Raw genomic sequence first — 16,427 nt, 5'->3', positions numbered from 1 at the left:
GGAAGAAAGGAAGGAAGGAAGGGAAGAAAGGAGGGAGGGAGGGGGAGGGAAGGGAGGGAGGGAGGGGGAGGGAGGAAGGGAGGGAGGGAGAGAAAGGAAGGGAGGGAGGGAGAAAGAGAAAGGAAGGGAGGGAGGGAGGGAGGGAGAGAGAGAGAGAGAGAGAGAAAGAAAGAAAGAAAGAAAGAGTCAGACATAGAGTAAGTCAGACAAGGTAGCTGACCCATGTAATGCTAGCCTCCTGAGGAGGCAGAGGTACAATGATTGCTTGCAGGTTCAAGGCCCATCTGGGCTCCAGAAAGAGCTCTAGGCTGAGCTTCAGTGTGAGACCCTATCTCAGAACACCACCACCAATATCACTTTCTAACATGTCTCGCTACAATGTCAAAAGTATGAAATCCTTCACCTTCCCTGAGTAGCATGCCACAGCTGAGCTGCACTACGGCACCAGCTGCATTCAAACGTGGTCACTTTGCTTTCTGTATTTCAGATGTTTGGTTCTGTGGAAGATATCATCGAATACTACAAGCATTTCCCCATTAAACTAATCGATGGGAAAGACAAGGCCGGTGTGCACAGGGAACAGTGCTACCTCACCCAGCCCCTGCCTCTCGGCAGGCTCCCCCTGACTCCGCACTCCAGCCAGGCACCTCACGACTAAGCAGCCTAGCCAGGTATTTCCACATCAGCAGCCTGGACCTTCCTCATCCTCAGCTAAAAGGATTCAGCGCTTCTACCATCTGCATTTATCTCAAATTATATTGTCTGTGCCTTCAAACGATGGCTTTCTTGACTCTGTAAAAAAAAAAAATTATTCTGTAATAGAACTTGAGAGCTCAATTATGGCTTGAAAGCCTGAGTCATAGAAGAAATACATGCGATCTGAAAAAAAAAATTAAACCTGGGTTTTAAAAAGAATTTTCTAAATGGGAAACTGTAGGCATGGTTATCATACATTAGCGATGAATAGCTAATGCAACAAGATCTGACAGTTTCGATGTTTGCAGCAGGTGTGAGATCCCCAAACTGCTACTCAGTGGAGGACATCAGGCTGACCTCGGTTCAGAACGTCTTGCCCTAGGATGCTAATTTTTGGATGCTGAGGATGACAGTGGATGTTATTTAGTTCTCTTTATCTGTAATCCTTGAAATTCAAATACAGGGAAGAGATGTGATATGAAGAAAAAAAAGCCATTGTGAATACCAGCATGCAGACAGAGAGAAGAAATAAGCGGACCGTGATGTGAAATGGCCGGAGGCCCAGATGTCAGCCTACTTTCTGAATGGTGACTTCCATGGAACTAGCAGATCCATAGAGAGGAACACAGAGCTCACCCCAATCATAAAGCAAGCATTCATTTGAGTTACAGCGAAAATGTTTTGAGTAGTTTAATGATAGATTTCTATTACAGGAAGAGAAGAACTGTCCTCAGAAGAGTACTGATAGCTACAACAGCATAGCACATCATGGTATTGTCTCTTCTCAAGCAATGTATTCCTACTTTATAACACAGATGAGGTAGGGCATTCAAAGATCTCATTTAGGATAAGAAGTAAGCATGAACTATAACCCAGTTTGCCTGTTCCACGTCACTGCATCATCCCAGATATATTCTCTACTCTATGGGCTTTTATAATTGAGCTATGAACTCTTATAATTAAAGTTATACTTTAACAATACAGGGCCGGGCGGTGGTGGCACATGCCTGTAATCCCAGCACTCGGGAGGCAGAGGCAGGCGGATCTCTGTGAGTTCGAGGCCAGCCTGGTCTACAAGAGCTAGTTCCAGGACAGGAACCAAAAACCACAGAGAAACCCTGTCTCGAAAAAACCAAAAAAAAAAAAAAAGAAAAGAAAAAAGAAAGTAAAACAATACATATTTATCCACCTTAAATCCTTATAGTATAGTTAGTTCACCGAAATAAGGCGTCATTGAATAAATAGGTATACCATACGCCATGGCTTCAATTATTACCAAATACCACATGTAAAATTCATGGAGCAGTTATGCAATTTGAGTTTTCATGATGAAATAAAACCAGCTAGAGCACCGGAGATGTAGTTAAGTTGGCAGAAAGCATACCCAGCCCTAGGTTAAATTCCCAGCACTGTAGAAAACAGTGAGTGTGGTGGTGCAGACGTTTACTCTCAGCACCTGGGAGGTAGAGACGCAGGAGGATCAGAATCTCAAGGTCATCCTTGACTACACAGCAAAGTCAAGGCCACCCAGGATTGCGTAAGACCCTGCCTCCAAAAGAGAGAGAGTGAAAAGGTAAGAGAATCACATGAAAACAGAACAAGCAATTTCTAGCATTGTCTCTTTTGTAAAACCGTGGCAGGAAAGATGCTCTCTGTAGTAAGATCCAGACCAGAGTTTGCTCATAGACTAGACTGTCCTGCTGAGCAGAAAGGGCCTGGTCCTGGTGCCTCTTCGTGCCAACTCACTGGCTGGAGATCTGAGCTTTGAACTCTGTAACAGACACAGAAATTACTTGCCAGGGACTTGTCCACTGAATTGCTGGGCAACATTCCTGTGTTTACTATTTCCAGTGTCTGTTACAATAAAAGGTGTTTTATTGCAATTGATGACTAAGGAATAGCATATGAAAAACTGAACGTATTTCATTCTTATAATAGATACTAACACCTTGGCTTTATCTTAAGACGACATATTTGTGACTAAAGCTGGAAAGTACAGTTTTTCTGTTTTCCACTTATTGGTTTTATTGGATCCCTAGCTGAAAAAGCCAGTGATAGGTAGCATGGTAGGATGTTTCAGTCTTTCTAACTAGTGTCTCATTTTGCATTTTAAAAAAAATGTCACTTGACACCTAGCCTCAGTAGGGCAGTGGAATTTCAGTTCATCTGATTATGGCACTTGTGAATTCCAGAGATCTCTTTTGGACGACATCTGTGTCTCCTCCGGTTATCACACAACATTTTCAGCGGCCTGGCTGTAGGTCCCTCTTGCTAGGGGCTTTGTAGATGTTGAGAACGGTGGAGTGAGCAAGAGAGACAAAGTGCACACAGACACAGATAATCCAGTTAGTTTCCTGTTACTCTCTGTATCTCCATTTGAATACATCACTGGGATCTTTAGGGGGAGGAAAATGTTAGATTTGTTTGTTCGTTTGTTTTTCAAGACAGGGTTTCTCTGTGTAACAGCCCTAGCTGTCCTAGAACTCTCTCTTTATAGACTAAGCTGGCCTTGAACTCACAGAAATCTGCCTATCTCTGCCTCCTGAGTGCTGGAATTAAAGGTGTGTGCCACCACCGCCCAGTTTGATTAACTGTATTATATCTATAAGCAATTTAATTAATTCATTCTAATTAATATAAAAAAGTCAAGCTTGACTCTGTCAGATATAGTTATTATTATGTGTGTGAACACATGTTTTAAAGATAGCCTTAACTATGTATGATTCACATTACACTTGTACATCTATTGGATTAGTCTTAGTAATATGTATTCAAGCTAAGCACACCTGCCTTTTAATACTTGAAGTTTATGGATTGTTAATTTAAATGAAAGCAAATATGTAACTCCATATTGTAATATTCTTGTCACTGAGGGTGAAGAGGGGAATTAAAAGCATAAGTTTAATCTTCTTTGTTTCTTGTGCTATTGCCCCTAAAGCACTTTGGAAATCACACTTAGGGCAAAGTTAAGAAATATTCCTAGAATAATTATTGGCGTATGAGTGCTATGCTAGATTCTAGGGATAAAGATAGAGACACAGCCATGTGACTCACAGCTCAAAGCTGACAAATTGCTGTCAAATTAACCAAAAAGGGAAAAAAATAAAAACACAAGAATGTGAGGAGGGAGTGGGCCCTGTGCCCGGAATCTCAGAGGCCGAAGCTCACGTGTGCAACTTGTGCCATGGCCACCTACCCCACCTGCTCTGAGCATTCGGAGACCTTCCACAGCCTTTTGGAAGACCTACGGGGGGTTTCCGAGTGGCTGCTGGGGACCGCGGGGACCAGAGAGAAGAAGCTGGTCAGAGATTTTGATGAAAAGCAACAGGAAGCAAATGAAACGTTGGCAGAAATGGATGAAGAACTACGGTATGCACCCCTGACTTTCTTTAATCCCATGATGTCTAAACTTCAAAACTACCAGAAGGACCTTGCTAAACTCCATCACGAGGTAAGAAGTACACCTTTGACAGCCACATCTGGAGGCCGAGGAGATGTGAAGTACGGCACATATGCCTTAGAGAATGAGCGCTTGAATCGGCTACAGTCTCAAAGAGCATTGCTTTTACAAGGCACAGAAAGCCTGAACCGGGCCACCCAAAGCACTGAGCATTCTCATCGGATTGCCACAGAAACTGACCAGATTGGTACAAAAATCATAGAAGAGTTGGGGAAACAACGAGAACAGTTGGAACGTACCAAGAATAGACTGGTAAACACAAATGAAATCTTTTTTTTTTTAATAAAGATTCCTTTAATATGAGTTAATATGCTCATGTTACACACATACCACAAACACAAAACATTGTTTTTAAAGAATTATCTATCTGTGTATCACCACTGGCAAATCCTCAGAGACAGTCTTAGAAGAGAGCTGAGAGACACAGTAAGAGGCTTGAGCAAATGCAGAAAGATTCTCCACTCAATGTCCAGAAAACTGACAACCAACCAACTTCTCCTTTCCATCATCATCTTACTGGAGCTAGCCATCCTGGTCGGTCTTGTGTAGTGCAAATTCTTTCGACACCATTGAACTTCCTGGAGTGAAGGGATTGTGGACCAGAATCTTGACTCTGAATGAATGGTGTTGAGCATATATATTGCTGCTGTGGGCTAACAGTTCAAGAATGCATTGTGTATCCAGACTATGGGAGGGAGGGAAATGGAAAACCACATAAATGTGAAGGAACAGCAACAAGACCAGGATGATATACTAAGGTAATAAATGCTGTTTATGACTCCTTCAAAAAAAAAATAAGAAGAAATACCATTAGAGTCAGCAAGTCAACTCCCATGGGCCGATCAGGAAATACTGAGGGGAACACTTGAAGAGCTGCCTACATTTCTATGTTTATTGTGGAACTGTTAACAACAGCCAAGATTTAAAAAATAAGGTCAGCCTAAACATTCATCACTGGGAAAAGAAAACACATGTCACAAGGAAGTGTCCTAAAACCTTCACAAGAAAACACTCTACAGCCATCATAAGGAAATGTGGCCATACGTGAAAACGTGGGATGAAATGGCCAGGCGATACACACATTAAAGTGTGTAAAGCTTTGGTTGTACTGTCGAGTAACCACAAGATGTGCTTGACAACACCATGCCTCTGGTCAACAGTAAAGAATTGCACACTGAAAATTGGATTAAGAATGGGTCTCATATTAAATATTCTTACCACAGAAGAAGGGGGTGGGCAAGTTGGGGAGGCACTGATATGTTTATTTCCTTTACTGTTTGTGTGCATATCTTCGAGTGTATCCAGATGTACACATGAAATGTACCAATGCTGGTTTGCTCCCCTCCTCATATCAGTTATATTTCTCCAATGCTATCTGTTAAGATGAAGTATACAAGTTAACAAATGCATGCAAGACAAAATAATAGATTTGTAAGTTTCTTCTTTGTCTGTTGCAGCTCAGGTGGTGGGGGAAGCAGATTCACCGGGCAGTCTGGCCAGGGAAGACTTTGCAGAGATGGTTAGGGACTTTGAGGGTAACCCTGGGAGACAGCATTTGGAATGTCCTTAGTCCACATGGAGACCTCGTGTCCTCACAGCGCTATCCTAGACTTCGGGGAGTCAAGCAGTGACCACATGCTGGAGGGTTGGATGAAACAATAGAGGCAACATCCTCAGGGAAGGGACAGGTGATTCATTAAGTATTTCTAGGGAAACTGGCTCTCTGGCTAGAAAAAGAAAAAAAAGGTAATTATTTCTCTTCTTCGAGTCACAACAAAATATGTTCTGTATAAATCAAATAGCTGCAAGCAAAGTCAGAATTGAGTCCTGTGTTCTCATCTAATAATTTTTATGACTTTGGGATACAGAAGGTGCTCTTAAGCAAGATGAAGACATAAATCATAAAGGGAAAGATTGATAGGTTCATTACATCAAAATTGCAAATGTTTGCAAAAGTCAGGCAAAGCCAAGAGGCAATTAAACACCACGACACGCGCATACAAAGAGCATAAACAACTCGGAAAACACTGCAGGCCTGAAAGTTAAGACGAGTTGCCTTGCTGAGCGTTATCTGAACTGGGCAGAGATGGAGTTATCAGTGTTAGCCTAGAACAGAGGTTCTCATGCTCCCTAATGCTGTGACCGTTTAATACAGTTCCTCATGTTGGGAGGACCACCCTTCCTCCCGCCGACCATTTAAATTATTTTCATTGCTACTTCATAACTGTAATTCTGCTACTGTTATGAATCAGAATGTAAATATCTATGCTTTTTGATGGTTTTGGGTGACCCATGTGAAAGAGTCATGATCCCAAAGGGGTCATGACCCACAGATTGAGAAACACTTGCCTAAAAGGAGTAAATGTAAGAAAAATGCAAGCTGATTTCCAAAACAAAAATCTGGACAGACTGGGAAGTTTGACGTAATGACCTGCCATGAAGTGTAGGTAAAGCGTGAAGGTAGAGATTTTATCTACAATCCTGAGAGCCCTTGAGAGCCAACACTTCCTTGATCTGGATCAGAGGTTTACTCAGCCAGCCTAGCTGTGGTGGCCACTGAGAGAAAACAACTCAAATTAGGCCTGTAAAATTTAGCGCCGCTGTGGGGTGAGAGCTGTGCTGGACAATGGGGGCCCCAGGGGCCCCAAGCCCGAGTAAACAGCAGGCTCTATGAAGAGTAAAAGGCTTTCGACCAGGAAGTAAGAGAACAGAAATCTGCTACAAACGCTGACACAGCTGGCTAGCAGGGGCCTCCTGCTGGGCAACAGGAAACCCCACCCAGGCAGACACCCTTAGGTCTACCTCCAGAGCCTTTTCTTTAAATGCAAATGGCCACACATTGGGGGAAGATTCCACTATGAAAGAAAAAACCACAAGCCAGAAAAAAAAATTAAAGAACATAATGGGAAGATCCCGGGTGGTGGCGAAAAGGACACAGGAAACTAAACTGAATGTTCCCAGAGGGAAGACAATCCACAGCAAGTCAGGATGCTGCTTAAGTCAGCAGACATTCTGAACGAAACATTGACAACACTGAACGGAACAAGACAGGCAAAGCCATAGCGACCATTGGAAACATTAACACGCAAGACAACTAACTAGGCGAGAAAATGAAACCGAGTAAGGACACAGAGATTGTTACCGTCACTATCAACCTGAGGTCTAATTCCATTTAGCAACTCATTCATGAAACAGATACAGAGTACATATACTCTCCTCCCACACACCAGTCACCAAGAAGGATCAACTCCTGAGACCTAAAGCAATCGCAAAATTTTAAAATACTTCAAAAAAACCACAAATTAGTCTCTCAGGAGTTAAAAATAAACAACCTTAAATTAGAAGCTAATAATGTATCTAGAAAATTCCTCCACTGTTAAGAAAGCCATACATTTCTGTATTTCTTTAAGGCAAAGGAAAACAAACAAAGAACTTTAAAAATATGTGGCAGTGATAGCAAAGAGTGCACTTCAAAATTTAAAGGACATGTCAACCTTTTTGCTTAAAGATGTAATATAAGAATTTGTAGCTGTGTTCACTTGGGAGCACATAGGCCAGAACTGGAATGAAGATTAGCATGGCCCCTACACAAGGATGACATGCAAATTGGTAAAGCATCCCATATTTAAAAATAAACAAAAGAAGAGGAAGAAGAAAGAAAGCAAAGCAAAGAATTTATAGCTTTAACTGCACACATTAGCGAAGAGCACCCTACCATTAAGCACCATACTTCCTAGCATGAGCTATAAAGAAAGCATAAATTAAGCTCAAAGGAAAGAAATAATAAGGAGCAGAATTAAATAAATTTAAAAATAATGAGGCCAATAGAGTTTTATTACCCTAAATGCTGGTAATCCTTTCAAAATAAATAAGCAACCAAACACAAAGACTACTAACAGAACACAAAAGAAAACAACCCAACAGATTCCATAGACGCTGGTGATATAGGAAAGTAGTATCAGAAACACAGTTAAACTAATGAAGTGGAAAACTGTAATCTCACAGGCAGAAGAAATAGAAGAAGAAATGTAGACATTTAAAGTGGAAAAAAATAGAACCTTTGTACACAAAAGCTGTTAAGTCTAAACTTAGATAGACCCTATCAATTTTCTTTATAACAATACCAAATAGAAAAGGGAACCAGGTCTGCACTCTTTTTACGAGACTAATATAATAGCCATCATACCCTGGTGAACAAATAAACCAGAGCCCCTCCAGTCCCACTGTCTCCAGGAGTCAGGGACAGCCTGGACTATCCATCCATCAACCACCTGGCATACAACCTTCCCCAGAGACCTCTATGAAGGAAGCCCCACTGCCTCCTGGGCCTGAGCTCTGCTCAGAGCCCGTGTGCTACCATCTGTCTGTCTACTGCATTAATAACTTCTGATAATCTCTCACCCAGAAGGACAACCTGCCTCGGTGTCCATCTTCCACGCCAAACCTAAGAGCTTCCTCCAGGACATGTCACCAACAGCTGCAAAGCATGTGTCCCGCCCCCAAGCATGTGTGAAGTGTCCTCTAAGGTAGGTCACACACGAGGCCACAAAAGGAGTTCAAATTTAAGGTTAAAATCATATGGCATTTTCTCTCTGACTGCAAGGGAACAAGTCTAGAAATCAATGCAAAAGACACAACAAGGGATCTACAGCGGTGGGACGGTTGAGCAACTTGCTTTGTAAAGGAAGTTCACGTCATTTTCAATTTACCGACTTTTATTTCCTTAAAGGTATTGTGTGATGAGCACATCCCAACTCTGTTCCTCCACCTTCCCTTTCACCCTTCTCCCTCCAGTTAGCACCCTTGTTCTAGACACTTTCTTTTCCTCTTTCATTAACATACAAATACTTAAGATCTAGGATCTACGAATGGAATGGAACTTAATGGCTTTTGTCTTTCTCAGACTGGCTTAATTTGCTTAATATGAGTGTTCCCAGCAGCATTCATTTTCCTGTAAATGGCATGAGCTCATTCTCCCTGTGACTGGGAAGAACCCCATTGTGTGCATACAGCGTATTTCCCTGACCCATTCTTGTACCAGGCACCTAGGTTGGCTTAATTGCTTAACTATGAGTCAAAGAAGTGAATCATAAGTGAATTGGAAAACTAATCTGAAAGCAGATGAGAACAAAGATGCACGTACTCAAATGATAGGCTGGGTCAAAGGCAGGAGTTATTAAGAGGGAAGTATATAAGAAGAAACCCCAGCATTCAAGAAAAAAAAATCAACAACAACTGAACAACTTAAGAACCTAGGAAGAAAAAAAAAAGAACTTAGAAAGAGGACAAAGTAAACTAAAGACAACAGAAGACATGGCCAGAAATAGAAACTTGGAAACAGAAAGTAAACAAAACTAACAGCTGTTTCTATTAACAAAATCGATGAACTTTTAGCTGCATAAATGAAGACAACGGAAGAGCTCTGAATTAAAAGCAGAAGAGCAATGGCAAGTGATGTGACCGAAACAGGCATGTTGAGAGGGCCAGCATTTTGATTTCTCTCCCTCTTATGAAGCCACCAGGATGCAGTCATGGTGACACACCTGTATTAGGGTTCTCCAGAGTCGTGTTTCTCATTCTTCCTAATGGTTCGATCCTTTAAAACAGATCTTCATGCCGAGGTGACCTCAACCACAAAATTACTTTGTTGCTACTCCATAACTTTAATTTTGCTACTGATAAGAATCATAATGTAAATTATGCAGGATATCTAGTATGTAACCCCTGTGAAAGGGTCGACAACCCCCCCCCCAAAAGAGTTACAACCCACAGGTTGAGAACCACTGCTCTAGAGGAGCAGAACTGATAGAATTAAGCTACTTATGTGTAAGCCACACGCTGGGGTGACTCTGTTGTGGTCCAGCCTCGACAGATTCATACATTCCAGGGTAGGGGCAAGGAGATTAGAAAAATTAGGTAGAAAGAACAGAGGTAGGAAAGAAATGCAGAGACGTAGGATAGTACTGGGAGGGCAACTGAACCACCAGCATTTATTTTCCACATTCTTGTATACTTCAGTCCAAAGAGGTAGCGGGGTGGGGTGGGGGGGACAACAGGCGTCATTAACGTGAAGTAAGGAATAGATCAAATATTCTGCAGGCAGCTCCTCCATGGAACCTCCTGCTGATCTCCTTTGAAGGAGCAGGAATAGCAAAATGGATTAGCATGGATGCACCTCTCTTCTCTATTCAAAATACTAATTAACCACACCCTAGGTCAGGATCTCTTGTTTGTAGCCACACCTGTTGTCAACAACTTTGAAAGAGAAAAACAAAGCTCAAACTCTGACCTTTAGTCAAGGTGGAACATGCTCACAATTGTGAGCCCCCACACACAATAAAGGAGATTTATTAGAATAGTTTATAGGCTGTGATCCAGCTAATCCAGCAATGGCTGTCTACCAGCAAAAGCACCGAGAATCTAGTTTTTTCAGGCTGATGTCTTGAATACACACTAGAATCCTGGAAAAGTATGCTCTAATGCCAGTGAAGAAATAGACTTGTTCACAAGAGGGAGAGCAAGCAGACAAAGAGAGCAAGTTTCCTTCTTCCACATCCTTTACAAAGGCTGCCAGCAGAAGGTGTGGCCCAGATTAAAGGTGGATCTTCCAACACCAAAAGATTCAGATGAAAGGTGGGTCTTCCTACCTCAAGTGTATAAATGGAGTCAGAGTTTTTCTGTCCCAACTACCCAGTCCCACATAATCACACAAAAGCTTATATTAATTATAAAGTGTTCGGCCTATAGCTCAGGTTTATAACTAATTAGCTCTTACAACTTAAATTATCCCATTTCTATTCATCTGTATTTTGTCACATGGCTCATGACTTTATCTGTCCTCCAGCATCTTGCTTCCCCAATGGCCGATTTGTCTCTCTCTCCTGACCTGGTCCTTCTTCCTCTGTGTATTTTCTGTTTGGCTTTCTCACCTAGCCTTATTCCGTCTCTCTTAGGCCAAATCAGCTTTATTATCAACCAATGAGAATAATATATATTCACAGTGCACAGAAGGATTATCCCACAGCACGTGTGATTTAATTAAGAAAAAAAAATTCCCTCATAGGTGAACTCAGCCACATGATTTTTAGCTAACTCCACATGTAGTCGAGCCGACAACCGAGACTAGCCATCACAGCACCTAACGACCCCAACGATTTCTCCTCACCTCCCCAGCATTGCCACTTTTAAACACCATAAATAAGTGTCTAATGTCTTAACACCTCACAGCGAGTACTGAATTCCAGCACACAGCCACTGCAGGTCATACTGAAACCACACCCAGCTATAGCAGGGGCATTTCTAGGGACCTGCAGATAGAGAAGACACATCAGGCATGTGAATCCTAAGAGCAAGAGCAGTTCAGTCAGAGACAACAGCGAAGGTGAGGGTTTTACTAGCCTGAGGCAGATGCACACCAAACAAGCTTTCACACCAATCTGGAGAACAGGACACAAGCCTTCCCTCACCAGTCTAAAATGTTCCATCTGTATCTCTATCTCCCCCCGACACACATGCACACACAAACACATACACAATTTTGCATACAGTCTGCACAGCCCTTTCCCTTCCCTCCTTTTTCTTTCTCAGTGACACCTACACCTTTTATAGGATGACTGACTTAGCCCAGCTTGTCTAAGAAGGTCCCAGTTTCAGCCCTGGAAATCTGGTCTCTGCATTCCAGGCAGCCAGATGCAGTGGTCCCCAACTTCCAAAAGTATTAACTATTTGTTTGTTGTATATTCCCTGGCTTTCCTATACAGAAAGCAAGTTTGGGGAGGATAATGATGATTTGTTCTTTTATCGACTAAAGTAGTCCACGTGTCCAATGGGGCCTTGGCACACCGTAGGCACTCTATAGACTTCTACTGAACGATGGGATAGTGGGTAGGAGAGCAACAGATCAGACAAGTGACATGAACCAGATCACATGGAGGTTTGTAGCCACTGTGAAGAACTTGAGTAGGATGGGAGACAGCTAGTAGGATGGGAAATGCAGACACAATCAGACAGCAGCTTTTCAAAGACAAGACTGCGGAGAAGTCACTTAGGCTGCTGAATAAGCTCACAGGTGATGTTTTCTCAGCCTAGGCTTCAGTAGCAAAGAAGAGAAGAGATCACGTGTTTCCAAAGTGAGGTCTACTAAGGGCAACACCAAAAACATTGCTAAGGCTGGCTATGGGATTTATTCCCAGAAGGCAGAGTCTGCAAGGAACTCTGGCATCTAAGCAGAGGGTTGCTGAGAGATGAAAGGATTGTGCCTGGCCATGCCACACCTTGTAGTTTTATTGACAAATGGATTCTCTGGTGCCCTGCAGCCCCCTTGGCCTGACACTTGCAAACAAGACAGGGAACCCAAAAGGCAAAGGCAAACAAAGAAACCCTTCACTAAGCGAATATTTGAAATTCACCTTAAGAGATAATAAGCAAAGTCTGAAGACAAAGAACAGACTGTAGGCAATCCATGAAGCATCAATGTGAGATGGGTGACTTCTGTACTCCACTCACAGGTAGCTTCTGTAAAGAACACCAGTGATACACATCCCCCTGATAAAAGCTTATCAAAGAGTAAGAATCACCAGGAGAGGAAATCCTGCTGTACCAGACAGATGAAGCAAGTCCAGGTTCCGCGTGATCGGGGATGCATCTCTTACAATGGCAATGGCCCTACTGGTCTCCACCCAGCAAGTGTCAAGTTCAGGAGATGGGTTGGAGGGTCAGGGCTGGGTGAGATGGTAGGATGTATAAATTTTTCCTAACAGTGGACATTAGAATTACTGCAAAGTAATCTGGCATACCTACTAAAATTAAAATATATGTATTCTCTTATAATTTCTACTTCTGAAAATTTAGTCCATAAAATTAAATTGCATAAAATTGAAACCGTAGTTCCTGAAGCAGGAAGACTACAAAGAGTGATATCTTGGTTACTTTCCTTGTCATGGAGACCACATATGTGACAGAAAGCAGCTTCCAGAAAAGAGGTTTGGGCTTGCAGTTCCAGGAGTAAAGTCCATTGTGGCAGAGAAGTCAAGGGGGCTGGGGGACATGGGAAGGCTGGTCATACGGTGTCCAATCAGGAAGCAAAGAGACCTAAAGTACTCCTCTGACTCCCTCTCTTCTCATTCTTATTTGTTCTGGGCCTCCAGCCTAAAAGTTGATACTCCACACATCTAGGGTGGGCCTTCCCTCCTCTGTCAAACCTCTCTGGAAACACCCACATGGAAATACCTAGAGGTGTGTCTCCTGGTGTAGGAGGTCCTTCTGTCTATGTGTTGCTTTTATTGCTTAATAAAAAAACTGCTTTGAGCCTATGGCAAAGAAGAACAGAACCTGGCAGGGAAAGCTAGGCTGAGAAGCCATGGATCCTTCATCTGAGATGGACACCAGTTAGAATCTTGGCGGTAAATCACAGCCACATGGCGATACACAGATTAATGGAGATGGGTTGAATTGGGATGTAGGAGTTAGCTGGTGGGAAGTTGGAGATAATGGGCCAAGCAATGATTTGATTAATACAGTTTCTGTGTGGTTATTTTGGGTCTAAGCTAGCCGGGCAGCTGGGACAAACAAGCGCACCCTCCCTGCTATAGTCTCCCAGGTAATTCTAAATCCAATCAGATTGATGTTGAAGCTTGGCCATCACAGGTGTTCATTAAAGTGTTATCTGTCTATGGAAACATATAAATAAAATCTATTAAAAAAAGATTAAGGACCAGGTGTGCTGTTGCTTTCGTCTCAGTGCTCAGGAATTAGAGGCAGCTTGATCTCTATGAATTCAAGGCCAGTCTGGTCTATATAAGGAGTTCCAGGACAGCCAGGGCTATGTAAAGAGACCTTGTCCCCTCCTCCCCCCCAAAAAACAGTAAAAGACTGGTTAAATTAACTGAAATACACCCATGTTATAGAATCATGTGGTTATTTAATAGGATTTTGGGGGGCTGTACCCCTATTCCTAGAGCTATATTAGTATGCTAAACAATGAGAACACCTTGCAGAAGTGTATCAAATTATCCCATGATGATAGAACAGAAATTATCCTACGCTTATAGAACTATGTATATCTAGCTAATTTTATTTTAGGGCAACATAGGAATATACTAGATTGTTACACACAAAAATGAGTTCAAAGTGAGTATCCTGTGGACTGGCTAACTAAGACATTGTCCTTTAGGGGACGTCTTAGGGTTTCTTTTGCTTTGACAAAACACCATGACCATAAAGCAGCTGAGGCTTCTCCCTCTCTGATGACTCTAGCTTGTGTCAAGTTGACACACAAACCAGTCAGTACAGGGGGCTTCCAATACATGGAAAAAATGAATTCTGGGAGCTCTGAGTGTTATATTTGTGCCATAAAATATATTTTCAAGACAGTACACAAAGGATTCAGTAAATAACACACCAGCCACTGTACTGAGAATTTAGTATATGAAAGTTGAGTAAGATAAATGTGATGTTTTGTCTCGAATCTCCTCTTATCTGGTACTATCCAGTACCACGCAGATACTGTTTGAAGAGAACAAGAAAATGTCAAAACTCCTGTTCATGTCATAGAGCAGAAGAATTGGGCCACACCCAAGAACAGGGAGAAAACTTTAGGTCTGTGCAAGTTCAGCTTCCCCAAGTTTTGCACCTGTTTGTACATCTCACAGTATTCACAGAGACCCTGCAAGAGGGCTCAACACAGGGAGCGAAAATCTTCCACCCATCAGAGATTAGTGCAGTCATGTGACTGGCTGTGGCCAATCGAATATAAGAAAGTATTTGTAGTTAGTGGAAGATTTTGAAATACTTGGTAAAGGCAACTTTGTCCCTCTTCCCTGGCAGCTGCCACACATCAACCAGTGGTTGCTTTGTCAGCCCTGTCGTTGGACAAAAGATTAACAAACAGCATCTTCAGCCAATTCGTGGTGGGCAGAGAGTGTAAGAAGAAAAATACACCTTTGTCTTCTTAAACAACTCTGGGAAGTGTTGGTTCCTGCAGTCGGGCAACATGGAGGCCATGTTCAGCTCTCAATGTAAGCTCCCTTACAAGTTTCCTACAAAAGTTCTCCCATCTCATCCTCATGGCAACCTGATGAAGAAAAATTCTATCGTTTTCCCCTCCATCCCCTCAGACAAGAAACTCTAGAGAGGACAGAATCCTCTCTCGGTGTTCAGATTTTGACTGGGAACTTCAAACATGCCCCTGCTTTAGTGCCTCAAGCTGCATTCTTTCTTTTTTTTTCTTTCAGTTTATAAAGGGTGACTCCATTTGGCGGGAATCCTTGTCCTATGATAACCCTTCCTACTCAGGCACTGGACCTCTAAGGGGAAACCAAACTAGTGTTGACTTATTTTGTACAGGAGAACGAAAAACAGCGAAGTTAGCAATTACAACCATGAGTAGCATAGAACACAGGATGTGATGGTGGACACTTTAGGAAGGTCAAAGGTGAAGCATGTCAGAGGCCCTACTGTGGGGGGCGTGCTGGGGGGGGGGCAATAACAGAAGTGTTAAGTCTGGTGTCCAGTGGTTTAGAGGGGAGCTAGCAGGAAAACTGACTTGGGAGGCTCACTGGCGCCTGGGACCATTCCTAAAACTCCAGGGTCCTTGGAAGACCAGTAGGCAGAAGAATGTCTAAGCCCATTAGCTTTGTAGCAGGACAATTTCTGAATGCAGGACGGATGACCGGTGAGAGGAAGTCTGGGATGAGCCTAGACCTTCCTGCAGCCAAGGCCCAGTCCTCCCCCAGTTCCTGCTTCTCCACAACCCTAATCACAAGTGACTAGCTGACAATCCTAAAACCCATGGTGAAGAGCAGATTTCACTGAGTTTTTACAAACACCACGGCTACCACCACCCCTGTGCGAAGTCTCCTTGCCTTCTGAACCTACACTTTAGCACCAATCCGAGGACGGCCCTTGTAACCACCATGTTTCACGTAGCCTTGATCTAAGTGACACTGATGGCTCTGGCATTTCCGCTCTGGAAGCCTGGCAAACTGGGTGTCAGGCACTGTGCTAGATCCTGTGACTTCTGGGAACAAAACAGTCCTAGACTTCGCCGAGCTGACAGCCCAGAGGCCGCAGCTCAGGTCTATTTAAGTGAACTGCCAACCTGGGTGTGGAGAGCACCATGGGAGCCTCTCCAAGGGAGCCCTGGGTTATCTCCAAGTGAAGCGTACTCAGCTCCCAAAGCTTTAAAAAAGACACAAAACAAACAACAACCACAACAACAAAAGCAAAAAACTAAAGCCACTCGACTCATCCCGGGTTTGGCCAAAGGATCTGC

The 16,427-nt window shown here is 42.9% G+C and overlaps 2 protein-coding genes and 1 pseudogene across 2 annotated transcripts in view; all 3 read left to right on the top strand.

The window, feature by feature from the left end:
* The window catches only part of Clnk (cytokine dependent hematopoietic cell linker), a 94,266-nt gene extending 93,241 nt beyond the window's left edge, over positions 1-1,025 (top strand). Inside the window, exon 18 of the mRNA XM_041636281.1 lies at positions 488-1,025. Within this exon, the coding sequence (XP_041492215.1) occupies positions 488-658 (171 nt within the window). The 3' untranslated portion in view covers positions 659-1,025. The remainder of the gene's footprint in view (positions 1-487) is intronic.
* A 3,023-nt stretch (positions 1,026-4,048) lies between these two features.
* Positions 4,049-4,705, top strand: LOC121436605 (vesicle transport through interaction with t-SNAREs homolog 1B-like). Its single transcript, XM_041636636.1, has 2 exons — positions 4,049-4,424; positions 4,590-4,705. The coding sequence occupies exons 1-2, from the start codon at positions 4,049-4,051 to the stop codon at positions 4,703-4,705; spliced, it is 492 nt and encodes a 163-aa protein (XP_041492570.1).
* A 2,982-nt stretch (positions 4,706-7,687) lies between these two features.
* LOC121436612 lies at positions 7,688-7,785 on the top strand (annotated as a pseudogene).
* The last annotated feature ends 8,642 nt before the right edge of the window (positions 7,786-16,427 follow it).

The sequence above is a fragment of the Microtus oregoni genome, unplaced genomic scaffold, assembly GCF_018167655.1.
Source record: "Microtus oregoni isolate MIOR12 unplaced genomic scaffold, Mior012 000049F_ref0000343, whole genome shotgun sequence".
In the NCBI taxonomy this organism is placed as follows: Eukaryota; Metazoa; Chordata; class Mammalia; order Rodentia; family Cricetidae; genus Microtus; species Microtus oregoni.
The sequence above is the reverse complement of the archived record's forward strand: the minus strand, read 5'-3'. Positions and strand labels throughout refer to the sequence as shown.

Coding starts and splice junctions, on each gene's coding strand:
- LOC121436605 (XM_041636636.1), top strand. CDS start 4,049: ATGGATGAAGAACTACGGTATGCACCCCTGACTTTCTTTAATCCCATG. Junction 4,425..4,589: donor ACTGGTAAACACAAATGAAA/TCTTTTTTTTTT, acceptor ACACAGTAAGAG/GCTTGAGCAAATGCAGAAAG.